The sequence below is a fragment of the Oncorhynchus nerka genome, linkage group LG27, assembly GCF_034236695.1.
Source record: "Oncorhynchus nerka isolate Pitt River linkage group LG27, Oner_Uvic_2.0, whole genome shotgun sequence".
Classification (NCBI taxonomy): Eukaryota; Metazoa; Chordata; class Actinopteri; order Salmoniformes; family Salmonidae; genus Oncorhynchus; species Oncorhynchus nerka.
In genome coordinates this window covers 83,343,886-83,369,175 of record NC_088422.1, presented here as the reverse complement: position 1 = coordinate 83,369,175, position 25,290 = coordinate 83,343,886, and the positions used below count along the sequence as shown (strand labels likewise).

The window sequence follows — 25,290 nt, the reverse complement described above, 5'->3', positions numbered from 1 at the left end:
CTGGATTTCCAATTCACCAGAAATACATTTAGCAAAAACGATTGAGACAAATGTGACTCCGTGAAAGACAAAGTTGTGTTTCTCACAGCAATGGCTGTGTTTCTTAGAAGGCTTGCGGTGGCTGGGTAGAGAATAGCAGTAACCACAGCCTTGTATGTGACGGTGACTAAAGTACCATTAGTTGCATCTAGAATAGCAGTAGCTGCAGTTGTGTAACAGGATACAAGTCAGCGCTTTTATTCTAAGAAAGAAGAGACAAGATGTGGAGCCTGAGGCCTGCAAGACCATGATAGGGGAGATGAGGGGTAGTGTGTAGGCTGATAAACACTTAGTGACCGTAACAAGAAGTCAGAAAGAGTTCTGAAGAAGTCAAAGTGAAACCAAAAGGACTCCCAGTGTCTTTAGCATCCTGCAGTCTCTCACACTCACCTTTAACAAAAGACAGTACTGTAACTCCATGACAAACTTTTTATTTAGAAAAAGACATAAATAAGTCAAGCACTATAGGGAACAGGGTGCATTTGCAATGCAGACCATGTCTAGTCAATTGGTCTGAGGCAGACATGCTTAATATCATCTCACACTGTAGCACCACTGTCTGTAAAGCCCTGAAAAACATTACATACCATCTCAGACACAGATAGAAACCACAGACAGACCAAGGATATTTAACTACATGCCTGGAGGACCTGAACACTTCTGGTTTTCATCATCTCAGAGACTCTGGCCGGCCAATCAATTAGCAGGTAGAAAAGAATCGAGCAGTAATGTGGACCTCCGGGCCTGGAGTAGAAGAACCCTGTTTTTATAAACCAGAAATGGATGTCTAACATGACGAGAGAGAAAAAGGTTTAAAAAACTACAAAATAACAATGAAATCTGCCAAGGGGCAAAATGCAAAGATGGCAACTTAACATTTTTATTTCATATAAATATAATATATTAATGTATGTTTATTACACTAAAAAATATTCTTGCCACACACACACATTACTTGAAGTAGAAAGGCAAGAGGGACATTCATAAAAACAAGTCAGGACACCAAGCAGTGGACAAAATGATGGAGTTTGTCCCCAAATGCCACCCCATTTCTATATAGGTCAGGGATATTGAAATCTGGACCAACAAGCCAGTTCCACAGTTGATTTTCATTCCTCCCCTCTTACCAGGAACGGCTTTAGACCTGAGACACCAGTTGGGTGCCATTAATGATCAGGTAGAACAGAAAAGCAGGACTACTTCAGAACGTCAGGCTTGGATTTGAATAGCCCTGATATAGGGATGAAGTCCCCATTTGAGAAGCGGCCATCCACATCTAAATGGTCATCTTTGTAGCTGCACGGTCAACCAGAATGCAACCAACCATAGTAGTCCAGTTGTGGTCAACACAACATGTGGTCCCTGTGCGCTCGCTTTGACAAAATACTAGATTTTAATAACATAACAGAGGAAAGATATGCAAACTAATAATATTCACATATTCCATCATTTCAGAAGGCCTTTAGTTTGTTGTGGTACAATCTCTAGGTATGACTGAATCATATAGTTGGTAATAGATGAAGGTATTACTGCAGACTGAAAGATGTGGAAACATTCAGTTGATGAATGAAACTAAACCATGTAATGGAATCCTGCTTCAGTGTGACACATGGGCGTAACTCACCAGGGGGTGAAGGGGGACATGTCCCATCCACTATTCAAAAAAAAGATATTTTGGCCCCAAGTTAGTCTCTCCCCACCCCTCATTTTCAAGACAGTGTTTTGCCCCTGTTGGGACACCATTTAACCCATTGAGGACCTACCACACGGCCATCACTTTGAAATGAGACTGATGATGCAGCAGGGCTTGTGTGTTAGCGGACCAGGAGGAAGGTTAACCCTGCGATGCCCACGCCAGCAGCAGCAAACAGGGCAGTCTTCATGGACGAGTCCTGGTTCACCTCTCTTGCTGTGTGGAAGAACTTACAGAAGCCCTCCTAGAAGAGAGAGGATTAGATCCATATATTTTATTGAACACTTATTCAGGTCACGATGGTGTATCAAAGGACCAGGCTAGAGATCAAAATAAGGAAGTCAAGAAACTTAGTTCAATACTGCTCAAAAAGCCCCATTTCCTCTCGTGTTTTCAGACCGAGAGACAACTGCCTGCGGACAGTCCCTGCTATGACAGACCTGTGTCGTGATTAGTAAGGCAAATCTCAAAATGTGGTTGTGTTCATCAGTCTATTCGTTGTTCTGATCCAGACCCAGCTGGTTGTGTTCATCAGTCTATTTGTTGTTCTGATCCAGACCCAGCTGGTTGTGTTCTGATCCAGCTGGTTGTGTTCATCAGTCTATTTGTTGTTCTGATCCAGACCCAGCTGGTTGTGTTCATCAGTATATTTGTTGTTCTGATCCAGACCCAGCTGGTTGTGTTCATCAGTCTATTTGTTGTTCTGATCCAGCTGGTTGTGTTCATCAGTCTATTTGTTGTTCTGATCCAGACCCAGCTGGTTGTGTTCATCAGTATATTTGTTGTTCTGATCCAGACCCAGCTGGTTGTGTTCATCAGTATATTTGTTGTTCTGATCCAGCTGGTTGTGTTCATCAGTCTATTTGTTGTTCTGATCCAGACCCAGCTGGTTGTGTTCATCAGTATATTTGTTGTTCTGATCCAGCTGGTTGTGTTCATCAGTATATTTGTTGTACTAATCCAGACTAGTTTTTGAGTATTAACGATAGTTGTGTGCTTGGAGGTCACTAGACTGTTACGTTAGAGACAGTACATACGGCTGTTGGGACCAGCTGGCTAGGGGGGGGTTAATTCACAAAAGCAGTCAACAAATTGAGCTGCAGCTGTGTTGTTGCTACCCCAGCACTACAGTCCTATGTTGTTTTGGAGTACCCCAGTAACCCCACTACCCCTGATCCACTTTATATGACTATACTGGCTGTGTTGACCTTGTACAAACCCTCTTTAAAGTGACAGGTAGATCTTTGACCTCTCAGACAACCAGGGTTTATAGTCCACACCACAGTAAAATCACTCTGTATTGAGTGTATTGACTGAAGAGTTATACATTTATAAATCTACTGTGACACAACAGCCTACTGACATGTAACACATTACAATACTGCAGCGCCAGCTGTCACACCAGAGACTCTGGGTTCGCGCCCAGGCTCTGTCGTAACCCGGCCGCGACCGGGAGGTCCGTGGGGCGACAAACAATTGGCCCAGCACCGTCCGGGTTAGGAGGGATTGGCCGGTAGGGATATCCTTGTCTCATCGCGCACCAGCGACTCCTGTGGCGGGCCGGGCGCAGTGCGCGCTAAACAAGGTCGGCAGGTGCACGGTGTACCCTCTGACACATTGGTGCGGCTGGCTTCCGGGTTGGATGCGCGCTGTTTTAAGAAGCAGTACGGCTGGTTGGGTATCGAAGGACACATGACTTTCAACCTTAGTCTCTCCCGAGCCCGTACGGGAGTTGTAGCGATGAGACAAGATAGTAGCTACTAACAATTGGATAGCACGAAATTGGGGAGAAAGGGGTAAAAAAATGAATAAAAAAAAAGGCAAATTTAGGGCCAGTTCCCCCAGACACAATTTTCAAATGGGAATTCTCCATTGAGGTTGCTCTTCAATCCAGAACTACATTGACACTTTTACAGTGAAATATGACAATATTGGGGGCCAGTTTCCCGGACACAGATGAAGTCTAGGGGCGGAAGGTAGCGTAGTGGTTAAGAACGTTGGGCCAGTAACGGGAAGGTCGCTGGTTTGAATCCCAGAGACAACTAGGTGACACTTTTACAGTAATTTAAGTTATTTAGTAGACGCTCTTATCCAGAGCGATTTACAGGAGGAATTAAGGTTAAGTGCCTTGCTCGAGGGGACATCGACAGATTTTTCACCTAGTGGTCTCTGGGATTCAAACCAGCGACCTTCCCGTTACTGGCCCAACGTTCTTAACCACTACGCTACCTTCTGCCCCTAGACTTAATCTGTGTCCAGGAAACTGGCCCCCAATATTGTCATATTTCTTGTACCACAAAAATCCTGTGTTTTAAGCAGTCATTTCTGGATTAGACCTGAACATTGTGTTGGTAGTACAAACACAGCAGCCACATGGCAAGAAGCCACAAGGTGTCTGAAACAGACATTATTGACAATAGAAGGCGTCATTGTCCAACTGTTTCTCTTAGCTTGACAGAGAACTAGTGCTGCTGATATTAGCCCAGATTCCCATCTCTAATTCCCACCAGTTTAGTCAATGATCCTGTGTGTGTGCGTGCACATGTGTCCATAAGCGCGTGTGTGTGATGCTTACTGCTCAAACCTACCCAGCCTTTGTTCTCCAGCATCCAGTCACTCTTCTCCTCTCCTAGGTAGTCTGCTATGGTCTCCGCCAGTGCCCTGCAGCTCTCCTTCCCCCCCAGCTCCATGCCATTACCCAGCCCCTGGTCTGTGTCCTCTCCCTGTAGTTCTCTGACCAGCACACCAGTGAAGGTAAACAGAGAGACCACCCTCCCCCAGTTCATCTGTCCGTCTCCCACCAGCTCCTCCATCACCCTCCTCAGACAGGCGCAGGGGTCCGGCCCGCATTGGCACAGGAAGCTGTGTGCCAGGGCATGGAAGCGGGCCCGGTGCTTGGCCTCCATGTCCCGGGCCTGGCGCCGCATGGCTGCAGCCGAGTCGCTGGGAGGAGGACCAGGCGGGGCTTTCCGGGACCCACTGGCAGGGATAATACTGCAGACAGACAGGTAGTCCTCTGCTATTGCCAGGGTTTCTTTCCACAGCCCGCATGACATGGTCTACAGGAAGACATACAGTTAATACATTATCTATAGCCTGTATATCAGAAAGGGCCTCTGCTACACAGTTTTTTTCCACAGGCAGCACGACATGATAAATACAGGAAACACTATCAATACATTATCACATGCAGTTAATTTCTCACAGCCCACACTGCAGGGGCTAGACTATAGAGGAAACATTCTCAGTATTTATATTGTAATGCCTAAAAGGTAATACATTATACAGCAGGCTTCTTTCCACAACCCACCCAACACGGTCTATTGGAAACAACCTCAATCTAATCCCAAAGAGGTGACATCCCCTGTGCAATACCAAGAAGAGGCTTGTACTCAAAACGTAAAGCAAAGATACGTTTCCCAATGAGCTGCACAGACCACATAGCAATATGATGCAAGCAGCACAGTGATGTCTAGTCTTGGACATACTTGAACTAATCTGTAAATAGAACGTTAAACAGTTGGCTATGTAGCTTTGTAACTAGCTAGCTAAATAACTGGCTATGTGAGCAAGCCAGTCAAATCTAATTTAAGAGCCCTTGAAGTCTGGATTAATTCAGGACGTGGCATGAAAGAAACAAGGGTTGTAGCTAGAGCTAATACGTTAGCTAGCTACAGTACCGTATAAAGAAAACTGAATTAACTTGAACATTGACATATTTGTACTTGCTAGCCAGCTTGACTGTCAAATCGAAGGCAAGTCACACACATCGCAATCTAGCTAGCTAAATTAGCTATCCAGCTAACGTTAAATGGTTGGATTGTTTTACATTTTCTTGTCAACATCAACATTGGAAAATAGATAACCAGTCATGGTTTGGATATGAGTAAGCAGGGCTTCTCGCGAACGTTAGACATTTCTGGCTAGCAGCTGAAAGCTAACTAGTGTAGTACTGATTGACACAAAGGACCAGAGAAACCAAGGCAGCAAACAACATCAGTGGCTCAAACCGCATCGATCCATTCACTCAATCTGTAAAACCGAAGCTTGACACGCTTATCCAAGAATAGTTCGAGTTGAAGAAAAATAAATCGCATATTCTAGGTAGGAAAAAGTTAACAAAAAGCTCACCCTCCCAGCGATCAGACTGCTTTCTCCACGTACAGACGGAAGGAGGATCGCTGTCATCAACCGTATTTCCGCCTCACCAGGCTCTCGCCAGACTTTATACTCACTAAGCAACGTCACAAAATGGCATTTCCCTGAATTGTATTGTTCCGCTAGAAGAGAATCAGATGTAATGGAAATAACGTTCCTGTCTCCATATCATCATCCTCTTCGTCATTTCCATCATAACCATAGGATAAAACAAACTTGTAAGACACCATTAATCAATCATTTAAATAAAATGTATTTATTTCACAAGAAGACTATGATTACAAATGAACAATACGTCAAACACTCCCTCTTTCTCCCTCTCTGGCTAGCCACAGTCTATGGTCTGGTTTTATATAGTAGTATTGCACTTTAGATCTGAGCAAGTTACAACCTGGGCAGACTAATTGACTGGTAAACTACAGACTGTGAATCAGGTTTAAAGGGGGACTAGGGAGCATAAAAACGGCAGTGAGTTAGCTTCTATACAGGAAAGTCAGTACTGCATGGCATTGGCTAGGACCTGCTGTAGAGGAAAACTGCTCAAATGACTTTAGTAATACAATAGTAATAATAATTGTAATACTGCTAATAATAAAGCTTTAGGACCTCATTGACCTGATGAGCATTTGGTATAGTCCAACTTCAGTCAAATAAATAGTCTCTGTGAGTCAAACCTAGATAGTTTATTATTGTGTGTGTGTAACTGAATATAGTTTCTATAGGCAGACTCTTTCTGCGGTAGGGTGTGCTCCATGGGCACTCTGGGTCGACTGGTCACATGACTCTGGTCCTGACCCTTAACCTCTGACCCCTGACTTCCAGAGGTTCAGTCTCGCTCTGATGACATCACAGCAGCTCTAGGCCCAGATCTGTTAGAGAAAGAGCACAGAACATCAGATTGTATTCAATAAGACATTTAAACAACAGCACTTGTCAAAAAGTATATTACAGGCACCCGGTGCAGACCCCAAAGAGCTGGCAGCAGCATAGTGACAATGAAAAACTCCCTGGAAGGAAGAAACCTTGATAGAAATCAGATTTTTGGGGAGATGGAGAATCATCCTTTGTCAGACCGCTGTAGATTATGAGGCAGAGAAACTCGGAGGAGAAGTGGTCCTGTGTGGCTCTGTTGGTAGAGCGTGGCACTTGCAACACCAGGGTTGTGGGTTTAATTCCCACGGGGAATCAGTATGGAGGGGGAAAAGTATGAAAATGTATGCATCCACTAAGTCGCTCTGGATAAACATGTCTGCTAAAATGATGTAAGTGAGATCACCAGAGGGAAGACTATGGCTGTGTTACCATACTTCCACAGATATTAATGAAGAACAACTACTACAGTATCTCTCAGTGGTGGTTTCCGCATCCTATATTGTGGCTGTGCCTGTAGTGGAAAACAGAAGTATGTACTGTGGGGATAGTCTGACACATGACTCTGCAGAACCAGGGTTTTCCACAAATAGGTACTCTCAGCCTCTCCCCCTCTCTCTAACCCATGTTGTATCACATCCGGCTGTGATTGGGAGTCCCAAATGGCGGCGCACAATTAGCCCAGCATTGGCCGGGGTAGGCCGTCATTATAAATAAGAATTTGTTCTTAACTGACTTGCCTAGTTAAATAAAACATTTTTTTTTAATAAGGTGTTGTCCCTCCTTGTTTCAGCTCCCTTCCGACCCCCCTACCCTCTTGTCTCACCCGTAGAGTGTTGTCCCTCCTTGTTTCAGCTCCCTTCCGACCCCCCTACCCTCTTGTCTCACCCGTAGAGTGTTGTCCCTCCTTGTTTCAGCTCCCTTCCGACCCCCCTACCCTCTTGTCTCACCCGTAGAGTGTTGTCCCTCCTTGTTTCAGCTCCCTTCCGACCCCTCACCCTCTTGTCTCACCCGTAGAGTGTTGTCCCTCCTTGTTTCAGCTCCCTTCCGACCCCCCACCCTCTTGTCTCACCCGTAGAGTGTTGTCCCTCCTTGTTTCAGCTCCCTTCCGACCCCCCTACCCTCTTGTCTCACCCGTAGAGTGTTGTCCCTCCTTGTTTCAGCTCCCTTCCGACCCCCTACCCTCTTGTCTCACCCGTAGAGTGTTGTCCCTCCTTGTTTCAGCTCCCTTCCGACCCCCCTACCCTCTTGTCTCACCCGTAGAGTGTTGTCCCTCCTTGTTTCAGCTCCCTTCCGACCCCCCTCACCCTCTTGTCTCACCCGTAGAGTGTTGTCCCTCCTTGTTTCAGCTCCCTTCCGACCCCCCACCCTCTTGTCTCACCCGTAGAGTGTTGTCCCTCCTTGTTTCAGCTCCCTTCCGACCCCCTACCCTCTTGTCTCACCCGTAGAGTGTTGTCCCTCCTTGTTTCAGCTCCCTTCCGACCCCCTACCCTCTTGTCTCACCCGTAGAGTGTTGTCCCTCCTTGTTTCAGCTCCCTTCCGACCCCCTACCCTCTTGTCTCACCCGTAGAGTGTTGTCCCTCCTTGTTTCAGCTCCCTTCCGACCCCCTACCCTCTTGTCTCACCCGTAGAGTGTTGTCCCTCCTTGTTTCAGCTCCCTTCCGACCCCCTACCCTCTTGTCTCACCCGTAGAGTGTTGTCCCTCCTTGTTTCAGCTCCCTTCGACCCCCTACCCTCTTGTCTCACCCGTAGAGTGTTGTCCCTCCTTGTTTCAGCTCCCTTCCGACCCCCCTACCCTCTTGTCTCACCCGTAGAGTGTTGTCCCTCCTTGTTTCAGCTCCCTTCTGACCCCCTACCCTCTTGTCTCACCCGTAGAGTGTTGTCCCTCCTTGTTTCAGCTCCCTTCCGACCCCCTACCCTCTTGTCTCACCCGTAGAGTGTTGTCCCTCCTTGTTTCAGCTCCCTTCCGACGCCCCCACCCTCTTGTCTCACCCGTAGAGTGTTGTCCCTCCTTGTTTCAGCTCCCTTCCGACCCCCCACCCTCTTGTCTCACCCGTAGAGTGTTGTCCCAGGACCCGGAGCAGAAAGCAGTTCCATCAGGAGAGACTCTGAGTGAGCTGACTCTGTTCTCATGACCAAACAGGATGGCTACTCTGGTCCCCTTCAGGACGTCCCACACATTGATGGTGTAGTCATTATAGCCAGCAAACAACAGACGACCTGGAGGAGGGGTGGAGAGAGAGAGAGAAAGATGGATACAGAGAAAGAGGGGTAGAAAGGGTCAGATTCTAGAATATTCTCCAATATGCTGGAGGACATCACAGAACAGATGTATTACAGTTTAAAGTGCATTTGACAGAGGCTAATAGAGTGGATATAATGAATAATCAATCAGCTCTAAGTTACATGGAATCCAGTTTTGGTAAAAATGTAGTAAAACTCCAGATGGCAGAGTGGTAATTCCCTTTCCCACATCACAACTGCATTAAATTCCCCTCTTGGCTGAAGTGTGATCTCTATCACAAGTTTGATAATAAACTGTCCTCTTTATACAGCCATATAAAAACTAAAACTAAAGACTTTGTACCTCTACAATTATATAACACACAGAGGAATAACATTTTGGGGGATAGAATCCAGTCTCGGCCTACACACAAAATCAGATAAGATCACATTTATTTCACCTTTATTTAACCAGGTAGGCAAGTTGAGAACAAGTTCTCATTTACAATTGCGACCTGGCCAAGATAAAGCAAAGCAGTTTGACACATACAACGACACAGAGTTACACATGGAGTAAAACAAACATACAGTCAATAATACAGTATAAACAAGTCTATATACGATGTGAGCAAATGAGGTGAGATAAGGGAGGTAAAGGCAAAAAAAAGGCCATGGTGGCAAAGTAAATACAATATAGCAAGTAAAACACTGGAATGGTAGATTTGCAGTGGAATAATGTGCAAAGTAGAAATACAAATAATGGGGTGCAAAGGAGCAAAATAAATAATAAAATAAAATAAATATAGTAGGGAAAGAGGTAGTTGTTTGGGCTAAATTATAGGTGGGCTATGTACAGGTGCAGTAATCTGTGAGCTGCTCTGACAGTTGGTGCTTAAAGCTAGCGAGGGAGATAAGTGTTTCCAGTTTCAGAGATTTTTGATAAATAAAATCCCTTGACCGCTATAAAGGCCATGGCAGTATATCTATTGCATCATCACACCCGGTAAGAAAGAAAGTGAAAGAGGCAAAGTGAAGATGGGAAAGATTTCCTGGCACAACATCCAATAATAACACAACAACACCAGTAAATGTCCAACAGCATTATTGTAAATGTGTTCATGATCGGGGGACCAAAAGATGTTTAGTTGACTCTAGTCTCTGTTGAGAGGAAGCTAATAAAGAGGTATTATCTGTCAAACGGTTGCTGACTATTGTCCACATCTTACCACTAAGAGAGAAGTCGACACTGGCGGCTCCAAATATGATGCTGTCTTTGGAGTAGATGGACACCTCCCGATCAGCCCTGAGATCAAACAGACGGCACTGGAACACACAGACAATCAATGGGACATTTTCATTTCATTTTTTATTTAACCCATTACATGCTAGTTGTTGTTTCTGTCTGTGCTGTGAACTCAAAGGCCCAGCATATTTCCTAATGAGAGACAAAGTTACATTGTAATTTTCCCATGATGTACAATAAAGTTATATCGTAATGTATTGTATTTTTCCTCCTTGGCCTGAATAACACTTCTTAAAACAATACAAACCTGTGTAGTAATGTAAAACAGTGGGATGCTTTGACACATGTCCTGTATGATGTGAAAGAGCGGTCTTTGACCAGTGACATCACAGTAAGATAATCAATTCTCTCCCAGAGATTCTGTTAACTGAACGGTGTTATTGAGACAGAGTGTCCGACTGCCACACACAACCCACAGAATCACATCAAAGGTCCATCATCTGTCAAGTGACACCCTATTCCCTTTATAGGGCACTACCTTTGATTAGAGCTTTTTGGTTGCAACTCTATGTGGCTTTGTTCAAGAGTAGTGCACTAAGTAGGGTGTATAAGTGTGCTATAAGTGTGTTATAAACTCACGGTAGAGTCGTCAGAAGCAGAGGCAAAAGCATCGCCACTGGGATAGTACCTGGAGAGAGAGAGCGAGAGAGAGGGAGAGCGATAGCGAGCGAGAGAGTGTGAGAGGAGTAAAAAGGTTGATGTGTACACTAAGCTGTATGAAAGCCTAGTGGTTAGAGCGTTGGGCCAGTAACCGAAAGGTTGCTAGATCGAATCCCTGAGCTGACAAGGTAAAAATCTGTCGTTCTGCCCCTGAACAAGGCAGTTAACCCACTGCTCCTAGGCCGTCATTGTAAATAAGAATTAGTTCTTAACTGACTTGCCTAGTTAAATAAAGGTTCAATAGAAAACAATAATAAAAAGGGTTAGGTTTAGGGTCAATGGATGCTGTTAGCTGTACTATAGAGATTATGTGGATACTATAAGGATAGGTGATCTGTAGACAGTGAAGCTGTGTAAAGGGTTAGGTTTAGGGTCAATGGATGCTGTTAGCTGTACTGTAGAGATTATGTGGATACTATAAGGATAGGTGATCTGTAGACAATGAAGCTGTATAAAGGGTTGATGTGGATGCTGCTACTTACTTGACACAGTTGATGTCAGAGTCGTGGGTATCAAACGACTGGACGTTCTGCCCTGAGCGCAAGTCCCAAACGTTAGCCTTCTTATCAGAACCCTGGAATGAACAAACAGACATGTTCGGGGAGGGACAGAGAGATAGATAGGACACACACACACACACACACACACACACACTGACCCCGGAGACGAAGGTGTTTCCAGTCTCAGAGGGGGCGAGGTCCAGAGTGAGGACATCAGCAGAGTGACCGTGGAAACTCTGCAGCAGCTGACCACTCTCCACGTCCCACAGCGCACTGGTACCGTCCCCACTGGATGTCAAGATCTACACACACACACTTTATCAGCATACTGAAACACACACTTTATCAGCATACTGAAACACACACTTTATCAGCATACTGAAACACACACAGCAACACACACACTTTATCAGCATACTGAAACACACACAGCAACACACACACTTTATCAGCATACTGAAACACACACAGCAACACACACACTTTATCAGCATACTGAAACACACACAGCAACACACACACTTTATCAGCATACTGAAACACACACTTTATCAGCATACTGAAACACACACAGCAACACACACACTTTATCAGCATACTGCAAAACACACATCAGCATACTGAAACACACACTTTATCAGCATACTGAAACACACACAGCAACACACACACTTTATCAGCATACTGAAACACACACTTTATCAGCATACTGAAACACACACAGCAACACACACACTTTATCAGCATACTGAAACACACACAGCAACACACACACTTTATCAGCATACTGAAACACACACAGCAACACACACACTTTATCAGCATACTGAAACACACACAGCAACACACACACTTTATCAGCATACTGAAACACACACAGCAACACACACACTTTATCAGCATACTGAAACACACACAGCAACACACACACTTTATCAGCATACTGAAACACACACAGCAACACACACACTTTATCAGCATACTGAAACACACACAGCAACACACACACTTTATCAGCATACTGAAACACACACTTTATCAGCATACTGAAACACACACAGCAACACACACACTTTATCAGCATACTGAAACACACACTTTATCAGCATACTGAAACACACACAGCAACACACACACTTTATCAGCATACTGAAACACACACTTTATCAGCATACTGAAACACACACTTTATCAGCATACTGAAACACACACAGCAACACACACACTTTATCAGCATACTGAAACACACACAGCAACACACACACTTTATCAGCATACTGAAACACACACAGCAACACACACACTTTATCAGCATACTGACACACACACTTTATCAGCATACTGAAACACACACAGCAACACACACACTTTATCAGCATACTGAAACACACACAGCAACACACACACTTTTTCAGGATACTGAAACACACACAACAATGTATTCTTAAACATGGGGAGATGTGTGATCCTACTACCCTTTTGTGGTAGTTTGGGGTAATATAATCTACGGCCATTACACAGAGCTGGTGAACTACTGGGGTGTACCCAGCTAACGCACAACGTTCTGAGAACCATATGTTTCCTAGAAGTTGGTGAGTGAGTGGTTGTGCCATGGTTATTTTGCATACAACCTTCCCACAACTTTCTGGGAATGGTGCAGGATAGTTGCTTGGCTTTGAACATTCTCAACACATTTAAGGAACTTGACAAAAAAACATAATTGTATTGGTATTTCATTACTTTAACAGAACGTTTCCTAAAAGTTCAAACATGGTTACATTGCATTTCAATTTTGGTAATGTTCTTGACATTGGGAATGTTCTCAAATAATTAAGAGAACGTTAAGAACCAACGTTCTTCTGTGTGAATGTCAGTACTTCAGCATAACATTTCCTACAGGTTTCCTCATGGTTCTATTTAAAGTAAAGTTCTCAAATTGAGCCGAGAACATTAAGAAAAATTACCATAAAAACTACTAGAAAACTTTAGTAATGTTCAGAGAACATTCTAAGAAAGTTATTTAAAAACATATACATTCTGTTCTTAGCATCAACAAAACTCTCTCTATCCTCTCTTGTTAAGTGTGTTCAGGTGTGTTGGCCGCGCCCATTAATTGGCCCCACCTTATCTTAATGAGTGTTTATTTCCTTTTAAATGGGGTCTGTTTGAATAGACAAAATTAACAGCTTTGTATGTGTAAAAAAAAACATGGCATGCTAGTTCCATCCTGGTGGGGCAGTGGACTAATTCCATGGATAGAGAACATTAGGTTCAAATCTCATTGATGCAGTGACACAAAAAAATGCATGTGTTTGCATGATTAATGACTAAGGAAATGGATTTCTATGTTTTCAATCATGCTTGGACTTCAAAAAAGTGAACCCAAAATAAGCTATCAGTGTTATTAAATGTCTTATTGGAACATTCAGTGAACGTTTTAAAGAAGTTATTCTAAAACCTCCAAATAACCTATAATGTCTATTCTCACAGTGTTAAGAAAACGTTCAAGGAATCAGAGTAAAACGTTCTCACAACCTCCCTACAACCTAAAAAATAAACATTCCCAGAACAGGCTAAATGTTATTTTCTGTTTTTAGAACATTTAAATAAAGAAATCTGTTTTACCGGTCAGGAAACGTATGGCTTCGTTCTCGCAACCAACGTGAAGCCAAAAACATACATTCCTATAACTTTCAAGGAACCAAATGTGCTAACTGTGTATTCACTAGGAATCAAATGTGCTAACTGTGTATTCACTAAGAACCAAATGTGCAAACTGTGTATTCACTAAGAACCAAATGTGCAAACTGTGTATTCACTAGGAACCAAATGTGCAAACTGTGTATTCACTAAGAACCAAATGTGCAAACTGTGTATTCACTAAGAACCAAATGTGCAAACTGTGTATTCACTAGGAACCAAATGTGCAAACTGTGTATTCTCTAGGAACCAAATGTGCAAACTGTGTATTCCCTAGGAACCAAATGTGCAAACTGTGTATTCTCTAGGAACCAAATGTGCAAACTGTGTATTCACTAGGAACCAAATGTGCAAACTGTGTATTCACTAGGAACCAAACGGTTGATATGAAACATCCCCCTGTCAGTCAGACAAAGATATGAAACATCCCCGTCAGACAATAATGATATGAAAGTGAGACTAAACTGAGATTGACTGGGGCAATGTAGTCGACTCTCCACAGCCCTGTGCTTTATTCCACACACACCACACACACACGTCTTCACAGCTCAACACCCACCAACAGACCCCAGTGCATTAGGGAGACAGATTGTGTGTGTGTGCCCTTAGGTATGAGTTTTCAGCTCTGACAGATAAAGGCCTCTTAATGTCTATTAATACACTCACAATGGACGGCCGGCCATCTCTCTCTATGGGCCACTTCTCTGTTTCCTCTCCTCTCTCATCACCTTCTCCTCATCCAGCTATAATTCTCAACAGTTCCTCTCCTGTCTAGCAGAGATGAATTATTAACAGCCTTAAACATCTAATATTTCCTTCCTTCTATTCCTCCCTCCCTCTATCCATTCACTCCTCCTTGTTCTGAAAATCTCAATTTCCTTCCCTCTCCTCATTGTGTTGTGTGTGTCTGAGTGTGTCTATGTCTGTGTGTGTGTGTGTGTGTGCATGTATGTGTGTGTCTAGTCCCTAACTTGCATGTCAGAGTTGGTGAAGGTGCAGCCGGACAGGTAGTTGGTGTGCATGGCAACCGACTTCTTCTTGGCCGCCAAGTTCTCGTCCTTGTCCAATGAGAGAGGGTACACTGAGCACTTATTATCCAATCCCCTGTCAGACAGACAGACACAGACAGACACAGACACACAGACAGACAGACGAGAGAGAGAGAGATTTGTAGGGCATTACTTTAACATCAAGCCCTCAAGCCAGTACTTCAGCATCAAGCCAATACCTTTCTTGGGGCTAAGGGGTTAAAGGTCAGAGGTTAGGGTGAGACTCACCCACAGGCGATGGCACAGCCAGAGGGGGCGTAGGCACACGCCATCACCCACGTAGTCGGCATGGTCACTGCATGTTCCTAGAACACAGTGTGCATATACATTAACGTAAATAAGCCTGGTTAAGACCGCTCCACCATGGGACTGAATTAGGCTGCCATTAGTGCACTCACACACACTCCGGCTGCTTTTACTAACCTTATTGGTGGTGAAAGCATCCCATACGATGACCTTCCCATCCTGGTAGACAGAAGACAAGGAAAATGAATGAAGAAGGGAGGAGAGAGGCGAGAGAAGGGAAGAAGGGAGGAATGAAGAGGAAGAGTAATTGATATAAGTGGAGTCAGGGAGTTCAGCACCATGGACAGGGTTGTGACCAAAACACACTAATGACAGTAGAATAGAAGGAGGATAGGGGGAGAGGGTGGAGAGGGAGGAAAAGAGAGCAGTTCGTGTGTGTGCATACCTGTGAGGAGCTGACAATGCGTCGTTTGTCTTTGCACCAGTCCATACAGAGCACCTTGTTGCCATGGCCCTTCAGTGTCCTCCGAGTCTTCATGTTTAACTCACCAAGAACTTCCGCCTTCTCAGCTACCTTCTCCACTACACACACATGTGGTTAAAAACTCTAGTAATGACAATGAATTGTCGTGTAAATGAATAGATAGGATATTTATTTGATCACCCTGTTGCAGGAAAACTTTTCTGCAATGCTCTCTATTCACCATCTTCTGGTAGTTTATCTAATGCGGTTTCATGGCCGCTGGCACATCTCTGGAAATTACATATCAGATGATTTTTGGCATGAATATCAAATTCAATTGGGATATAATAAAGGATATAATAACAGTTTCTGCATAACTTTCATGTTTAGGGTACAGACAGTAAACCTTTTGTGCATCGCGAGGCCCCTCTCCCTCCCATTAAACTCACACTCCACATCGTGCAGCTTCTTCCGCTCCTCCTCGAGCTTCTTCCTCAGCGTCTCGCTCTCCGCCTTCAGCGACTTCAGAGTCTCGCCGCTCGCAAGGCCCTGGCACGCCATCTTTAGAGAGGAGGAACGAAAGAAGGGAACGGGGAGAGGACAGAAAAGGGAACAGCAAGAGCAGATGTTTTTAGTCGCGCGCTGGCTGCGCCCGTCAAGGCGCCTCTGCCTTCCTACAGCTGGTGCGTATTCATTACGCCGATTCCGTTGCAAAACGTTTCTTAAACGGAAGCAAACGGAACGAAACGGAGAGACCTACCTGCATTTTTCCAATATGAATTCTCGTTTTTGTTTGGACTAATGAATATGCCCCTAATGCTGCTGCCGCGCTGATGTGCTCCCTCTCCCCCGCTCTCGCTCCCTCTTTCCCTGTCTCTTGTCTCACTCGCTCTCTGGCAAGTCTCTACCTCTTTCTCTCTCTCCCTCTTTCTATATCTCGGGTTTTCTCGCTCCAGAGAAGCCACTATGACTGTCTTTGATAGTAATTGCACTAAATATAGCCTAACTTTCCTCTAATAATATTCATTTAAATACTTGACAGAAAAATCACATTTTTCATATTTTATTTTACCACATTGCAGTTTCCTTGTTTAAATGTATGTTATTTTCCTTTGAAAGGTGTTTTTGCACCTATTATTGTTTAGAGAAGTGAAAGACAAGGTTGCTGTAAGTGTGGATGAGCTGCCAGAGAGAAGGGAGTACAGATAAAATGAGGTGGTGAATGCATCCAGCAATGGTGTGTGTGTGTGTTGAAAGAGGCTCGCTGCTACTGTATATCAGACAGATAGGGAGGCTGCATTCTCAGATGGGGTCCTCTCCAACCCCCTAAAAATACATCAAGAATCTCAAATCTACCCCTATTCCCTGGGAATTTGTGAAGATCTTAAAGGATTGTATTGGTCCAGGAAGGAGCCGTTAGATTGGTTAGAGTCAGAGGTTAGAGGTCATGGGTAAAGAGACGTACAATCTCCATGCATAGTGAGCAGTAGTTGATGGGTTCAGTCTTGATGTATAGATTCATCAAGGGGCGGTTCTCCGAGCAGCTGTCACACGGCCCGAAGGTGATGGCCAAAAACGTCTGGTCACACATGGCTGCAGCTGATTAACCACAGACCTGTATAGAGGAGAAAAGGAACACAGTGTCAACATTCAGGTATGAGAAATAACACACATACACACTGTTATCGATTCCCATGAAGGGAGCATTGCTATTTTGTGTGTGTGTGTGTGTGTGTTAGAGAGAGAGAGTATGAGTGTGAGAGAGAGAGAGAGAGAGAGCGAGCTAGAGAGATAGGGAGAGAATGTGTGTATGTGTGAGTCAGTTAGAGAGAGATAGTGAATAAGAGACTGAGCGAGAGGAGAGAGGGAATGAGAGAGAGGGAGTGAGAGTGTGTGTGTAGGTGTGTGTGTGCTGACAGCTGTATTGACGATAAGCAGTGGGGAATCTCCCTCCTGCCTGATCCTGCTCAGAGAAGGGGAGAGCATTAGGCCTATTTTAGGAGATGCATGGACACACACACACTTGGATGTACATTATTACACCATAAAATGGTGGGGATCGGTAACTGCCACTGATAGTGATAGTCTAGGGAATGAATCATAGATATGCAGAGCTGGATATGGACCTGCAATATACACCGTGTAGAAATAGAACAGATATATAATGACCTGCAATATCTATCTGTTCTATTTCTGCAGTGTCCATATTGCAGGTCGTTATCTATCTGTTCTATTTCTGCAGTGTCTATATTGCAGGTCGTTATCTATCTGTTCTATTTCTATAGTGTCTAATGAACTGCAACATAGACACTGCAGAAATAGAACAGATAAATAATGAGCTGCAATATACACAGTGTAGAAATAGAACAGATACAGTTGAAGTTTACATACACTTAGGTTGGAGTCATTAAAGCTCGTTTTCAACCACTCCACACATTTCTTGTTAACAAACTATAGTTTTGGCAAGTCGGTTAGGACATCTACTTGTGCATGACACAAGTCATTTTTCCAACAATTGTTTACAGACAGATTATTTAACTTATAACTCACTGTATCACAATTCCAGTGGGTCAGAAGTCTACATACACTATGTTGACTGTGCCTTTAAACAGCTTGGAAAACTCCAGAAAAGTATGTAATGGTTTTAGAAGCTTCTGATAAGCTAATTTACATAATTTGAGTCAATTGGAGGTGTACCTGTAGATGTATTTCAAGGCCTACCTTCAAACTCAGTGCCCCTTTGCTTGACATCATGGGAAAATCAAATGAAATCAGCCAAGACCTCAAAAAATAAAATTGTAGACCTCCACAAGTCTGGTTCATCCTTGGGAGCAATTTCCAAATGCCAGAAGGTACCACATTCATCTGTACAAACAATAGTACGCAAGTATAAACACCATGGGCCCACGCAGCCGTCATACCACTCAGGAAGGAGACGGGTTCTGTCTCCTAGAGAAGAGCGTACTTTGGTGCGAATCCCAGAACAACAGCAAAGGACCCTGTGAAGATGCTGGAAGAAACAGGTACAAAAGTATCTGTATCCACAGTAAAACGAGTCCTATATCGGCATAACCTGAAAAACCGCTCAGCAAGGAAGAAATCACTGCTCCAGAAATGCCATAAAAAAAGCCAGACTACGGTTTGCAACTGCACATGGGGACAAAGATCATACTTTTTGGAGAAATGTCCTCTGGTCTGATGAAACAAAAATAGAACTGTTTGACCATAATGACCATCATTATGTTCGGAGGAAAAAGGGGGAGGCTTGCAAGCCGAAGAACACCATCCCAACCGCGAAGAACGTGGCAGCATCATGTTTTTGGGGTGCTTTGCTGCAGGAGGGACTGGTGCACTTAACAAAATACATGGCTATATGAGGAAGGAAAATTACGTGGATATATTGAAGCAACATCTCAAGACATCAGTCAGGAAGTTAAAGCTTGGTAGCAAATGGGTCTTCCAAATGGACAATGACCCCAAGCATACTTCCAAAGGTGTGGCAAAATGGCTTAAGGACAACAAAGTCAAGGTATTGGAGTGGCCATCACAAAGCCCTGACCTCAATCCTATAGAAAACTTGCTACCAAATACTAATTGACTGTATGTAAACCTCTGACCCACTGGGAATGTGATGAAAGAAATAAAGGCTGAAATAAATCATTCTCTCTACTATTATTCTGACATTTCACATTCTTAAAATAAAGTGGTTATCCTAACTGACCTAAAACAGGAATTTTTACTAGGATTAAATGTCAGGAATTGTGAAAAACTGAGTTTAAATGTATTTGGCTAAGGCGTATGTAAACTTCCCACTTCAACTGTATAGAATGACTTGCAATATCTATCTGTTCTATTTCTGCAGTGTCTATATTGCAGTTCATTAGGCACTGCAGAAACAGAACAGATACATAACCACAATCTGATACAGACAAATACTGTATAAATACATAGTTGGCTGTAACATATATATAAGCGTGGAGATATGCATTACACAAAGTAGAAATAGAACACTACATTACACACAGTAGAAATAGAACACTACATTACACACAGTAGAAATAGAACACTGCAGTCTACACACAGTAGAAATAGAACACTACATTACACACAGTAGAAATAGAACACTGCAGTCTACACACAGTAGAAATAGAACACTACATTACACACAGTAGAAATAGAACACTACATTACACACAGTAGAAATAGAACACTGCAGTCTACACACAGTAGAAACAGAACACTGCATTACACACAGTAGAAACAGAACACTGCATTACACACAGTAGAAATAGAACACTGCAGTCTACACACAGTAGATATAGAACACTACATTACACACAGTAGAAATAGAACACTACATTACACACAGTAGAAATAGAACACTACATTACACACAGTAGAAATAGAACACTGCATTACACACAGTAGAAATAGAACACTGCAGTCTACACACAGTAGAAATAGAACACTACATTACACACAGTAGAAATAGAACACTACATTACACACAGTAGAAATATAACACTACATTACACACAGTAGAAATAGAACACTGCATTACACACAGTAGAAATAGAACACTGCAGTCTACACACAGTAGAAATAGAACACTGCAGTCTACACACAGTAGAAATAGAACACTGCATTACACACAGTAGAAATAGAACACTGCAGTCTACACACAGTAGAAATAGAACACTGCAGTCTACACACAATACCCCAAAATGACAAAGTGAAAAAAAATACCTTATTTATTCAGACCCTTTTCTACGAGACTCAAAATTGAGCTCAGGTACTGTTTCCATTGATCATCCTTGAGATGTGTCTACAATTTGATTGGTGTCCACCTGTGGTAAATTCAATTGATTGATCGGACATGACTTCGAAAGGCACACACCTGTCTTTATAAGGTCCCACAGTTGACAGTGTATGTCAGAGCAATAACCAAGCCATGAGGTCGAAATAATTGTCCGTAGAGCTCCGAGACAGGATTGTATCGAGGCACAGGTCTGGGGAGGGGTACAAAACATTTCTGCAGCATTGAAGGTCCCCAAGAAGACAGTGGCCTCTATCATTCTTAAATGAAAAACAGTTTGGAACCACCAAGACTCTTCCTAGAGCTGTCCGCCCAGCCAAACTGAGTAATCGGGGGAGAAAGGCCTTGGTTGGGGAGGTGACCAAGAACCCAATGGTCACACTGACTGAACTCCGAGTTGCTCTGTGGAGATGGGAGAACCTTCCAGAAGGACAACCAGCTCTGTAGCACTCCACCAATCAAGGCTTTATGGTAGAGTGGCCAGATGGAAGCCACTCCTCAGTAAAAGGCACATGACAGCCCACTTGGAGTTTGCCAAAAGCCACCTAAAGGACTCTCAGACCATGAGAAACAAGATTCTCTGGTCCGAAGAAACCAAGATTGAACTCTATGGCCTGAATGCCAACGTTACGTCTGGAGGAAACCTGGCACCATTCCTACGGTGAAGCATGGTGGTGGCAGAATCATGGTGTGGGGATGTTTTTCAGTGGCAGGGACTGGGAGACTAGTCAGGATTGGGGCAAAGATGAACGGAGCAAAGTACAGAGAGATCCTTGATAAAAACCTGCTCCAGAACTCTCAGGACCTCAGACTGGGGCGAACGTTCGCCTTCCAACAGTACAACAACCCTAAGCACACAGCCATAACAACGCAGGAGTGGCTTCGGGACAAGTCTCTGAATGTATTTGAGTGACCCAGCCAGAGCCTGGACTTAAAACCTGATCGAACATCGCTGGAGACCTGAAAATAGCTGTGCACCAACGCTTCCCATCCAACCTGACAGAGCTTGAGAGGATCTGCAGAGAAGAATGGGAGAAACTCCCCAAATATAGGTGTGCCAAGCTTGTAGCGTCATACAAAAGAAGACTCGAGGCTGAAATCGCTGCCAAAGGTGCTTCAACAAAGTACTGAGTGAAGGGTCTGAATACTTACAGTACCAGTCAAAATTTTGGACACACCTACTCATTCAAGGGGTTTTCTTTATTTTTACTATTTTCTACATTGTAGAAGAGCAGTACTAGTGAAGACATTAAAACTATGAAATAACATATGAAATCATGTAGTAACCAAAAGTGTTAAATCAAAATATATTTTATAATTGAGATTCTTCAAAGTAGCCACCCGTTGCCTTGATGACAGTATTGGCCAACTGGAAAGTGTCTTCACTGACATTTTCAACCTGTCCCTGACAGAGTCTGTAATACCAATATTTCAAGCAGACCACCATAGTCCCTGTGCCCAAGAACACTAAAGTAACCTGCCTAAATGACTACCGACCCAACCCGTCTGTAAATGACTACCGACCTGTCTGTCGCCATGAAGTGCTTTGAAAGGCTGGTCTTGGCCCACATCAACACCACTATCCCAGAAACCCTAGACCCACTCCAATTTGCATACCGCCCCAACAGATCCACAGATGATACCATCTCTATTGCACTCAACACTGCCCTTTCCCACCTGGATAAAAGGAACACCTATGTGAGAATGCTATTCATTCACTAGTGTTCAACACCATAGTGCCCTCAAAGCTCATCACTAAGCTAAGGACCCTGGGACTAAACACCTCCCTCTGCAACTGGATCCTGGACTTCCTGACGGGCCACCCCCAGGTAGTAAAGGTAGGGAACAACACATCCACCACGCTTAGCCTCAACACAGGGGCCCCTCAGGAGTGCGTGCTCAATCCCCTCCAGTACTCCCTGTTCACTCATGACTGCATGGCCAGGCACGACTCCAACGCCATCATCAAGTTTGCCGATGACACAGTAGTATGACCGATCACCGACAACGATGCGACAGTCTATAGGGAGGAGGTCAGAGACCTGATCGTGTGGTGCCAGGACAACAACCTCTCCCTCAACGTGATCAAGACAAAGGAGATGATTGTGGACTACAGAAAAAAGAGGACCCGAACACGCCCCCATTCTCATCAACGGGGCTGTAGTGGAACAGGTTGAGAGCTTCAAGTTCCTTGGTATCCACATCACCAACAAACTATCATGGACCAAACACACTAAGACAGCTGTGAAGAGGGCACGACAAAGCCTATTCCCCCTCAGGAGACTGAAAAGATTTGGCATGGGTCCACAGATATTCAAAAGGTTCTACAGCTGCACCATCGAGAGCATCCTGACTGGTTGCATCACTGCCTGGTATGGCAACTGCTCGGCCTCCAAACGTAAGGCACTACAGAGGGTATTGCGGAAGGCCCAGTACATCACTGGGGCCAAACTTCCTGCCATCCAGAACCTCTATATCAGGTGGTGTTAGAGGAAGGCCCAAACAATTGTCAGACTCCAGCCAACCTAGTCATAGACTGTTCTCTGCTTCTGCACGGCAAGAGGTACCAAGAGCACCAGGTCGAGGTCCAAAAGGCTTCTTAACAGCTTCCACCCCCAAGCCATCAGACTCCTGAACAGATCATCAAAGGGCTACCCAGACCCCTCTTTACGCTGCTGCTACTCTCTGTTTATTATCTATGCATAGTCACTTTAACTCTACCTACATGTACATATTACCTCAACTAACCGGTGCCCCCGCACATTGACTTATTTTACTGCTGCTGTTGAATTATTTGTTACTTTTATTTTCCTTAACACATACACAGTACTAGAGATAAACACACAGTTGTAGAAATAGAACTATATTATTAGGAAGTTAGTAGCTGCCATTGTGCCGTTGAGCAGGGCGCTTGCTGCTATATGGGAAGGGCCCGTAAGTAAGCATTTCACTGTTAGTCTGTACCTGTTGTTTACATCTGACAACAAACATGTTATTTTATTAGAATATTACCCCACATAACTCCAGGTTGACCTTGTGCTAATCCCACAATTGCCATTTTTGTTCCGGTCTTGTCTGCCTATTGTCTGAACCATGGGTCTGTGGGGTATACTATAAAGCAGGGTCAGCCAGCTAACTTTGATAAATAACTAGTGGTTTTCTGGTTAATATGTTTTTTTACTTATGATCGGACTTTGTGTTTTTGGTTGTTGAGTAAATTAGAGTAGTAGACCATGCCCATTTACAAAACTAACATGAATATTTCTAAATATTTAGGTAAGTTAGCTGGCTAAATCATTGATCCTAGGTTGATATGTAGTATATTTGTTATATGCTAGCCATGTGACTATTTTGATCAATAGCCTTAGGAATGCAGGATGCGCTGCTCCCAACCCCCAGGACAGCACAGAAACACATAACAAAATACAGGCCCCAGGACAGCACAGAAACACATAACAAAATACAGGCACTTCCAAGCCCAACCCCCAGGACAGCACAGAAACACATAACAAAATACAGGCACTTCCAAGCCCAACCCCAGGACAGCACAGAAACACATAACAAAATACAGGCACTTCCAAGCCCAACCCCCAGGACAGCACAGAAACACATAACAAAATACAGGCACTTCCAAGCCCAACCCCCAGGACAGCACAGAAACACATAACAAAATACAGGCACTTCCAAGCCCAACCCCCAGGACAGCACAGAAACACATAACAAAACAGGCACTTCCAAGGAGCACAAGGTCAACCACAATGCAGCACCCATGGAGCTATGTGGGGGTTATGCCGGAGCGAGTGCCTTGCTCGAGGGCACAGCGGTAGTGGATGGTACCCATAATCTTCCTATACTACTGTACACCGTTCCGTACTGTACTAACCACATGCTTCAAATAGAGACTGAGAAACAGGCTTTACTTTTACAGTGCTGATAGTGATCCACCTAACACTAAGCCCTATACAGTCCATGTATGGCTTTTCCGCGGTCTATCAAATTCTCAAAGTAATATCCTAAATACATTACTGAAGGCCATGTATATGGAGTTATAACTAAGTCAACACCTTGTCATTATTTAAAATCAGTCCATCTCATATTGTACATGCTTACAGATCTGATAAGCCTTACATAGAAAACAATTGCTGACCAACTGTTTCCAACATAACTGCATGACATCATCATAACAAACATATAATATAGTTCTTACCTAATGAGGGAAGTTGGTTTGTCTGTCAGACGGTATGCTATCCTGAGGAGTGTTTTCCAACGTTAGTTAGAGGATTGGAGGGCAGGGACAGAGAGGGAACACTAAGCTACTTACCAAGGGCTTTGACCACGCCACAATATTACCCTCAGGTACAGACCAGGGTCACGTCCCAAATGGCACTATATCCCCTTTAAAGTGCACTTCTTATGTCCAGAACCCGATGGCCTGGTCAAAAGTAGTGCACAAGAAAGAGAATATAGTTCCATTTGGGATGAAGCCTAAAGTATTACGACTGGATAGAAGCTGTCCCTAATCACTGGTCCAAGGTCAGATTGTTTCACCTCCACTAATGGTAAATGTTAT

At 43.9% G+C, this 25,290-nt stretch overlaps 2 protein-coding genes across 4 annotated transcripts; both read right to left on the bottom strand.

Annotated features, from left to right (window-relative positions):
* Nucleotides 1-454: 454 nt before the first annotated feature.
* On the bottom strand, nucleotides 455-5,970 carry bcl2l10 (BCL2 like 10). The gene is made up of 3 exons (XM_065012089.1): nucleotides 5,864-5,970; nucleotides 4,321-4,791; nucleotides 455-1,976 (listed from the first exon to the last, which is right to left on the bottom strand). Exons 1-3 carry the CDS (start codon nucleotides 5,918-5,920, stop codon nucleotides 1,854-1,856), a joined length of 651 nt encoding a protein of 216 aa, XP_064868161.1. The 5' UTR covers nucleotides 5,921-5,970; the 3' UTR covers nucleotides 455-1,853.
* A 155-nt stretch (nucleotides 5,971-6,125) lies between these two features.
* On the bottom strand, nucleotides 6,126-25,032 carry gnb5b (guanine nucleotide binding protein (G protein), beta 5b). 3 transcript variants are annotated; one of them, XM_065012086.1, is made up of 13 exons: nucleotides 24,928-25,032; nucleotides 17,370-17,519; nucleotides 16,354-16,465; nucleotides 15,887-16,023; nucleotides 15,619-15,660; nucleotides 15,424-15,500; nucleotides 15,118-15,250; nucleotides 11,605-11,748; nucleotides 11,429-11,520; nucleotides 10,866-10,914; nucleotides 10,210-10,306; nucleotides 8,814-8,980; nucleotides 6,126-6,759 (listed from the first exon to the last, which is right to left on the bottom strand). In XM_065012086.1, the coding sequence occupies exons 2-13, from the start codon at nucleotides 17,493-17,495 to the stop codon at nucleotides 6,748-6,750; spliced, it is 1,188 nt and encodes a 395-aa protein (XP_064868158.1). In that variant the 5' UTR covers nucleotides 17,496-17,519; nucleotides 24,928-25,032; the 3' UTR covers nucleotides 6,126-6,747. The 3 variants fall into 3 exon arrangements, with proteins under 3 accessions (XP_064868158.1, XP_064868159.1, XP_064868160.1); XM_065012087.1 differs by lacking the exons at nucleotides 17,370-17,519; nucleotides 24,928-25,032 and adding an exon at nucleotides 16,665-17,285; XM_065012088.1 differs by lacking the exons at nucleotides 6,126-6,759; nucleotides 10,866-10,914 and having other exon boundaries at nucleotides 8,832-8,980.
* Nucleotides 25,033-25,290: the final 258 nt, after the last annotated feature.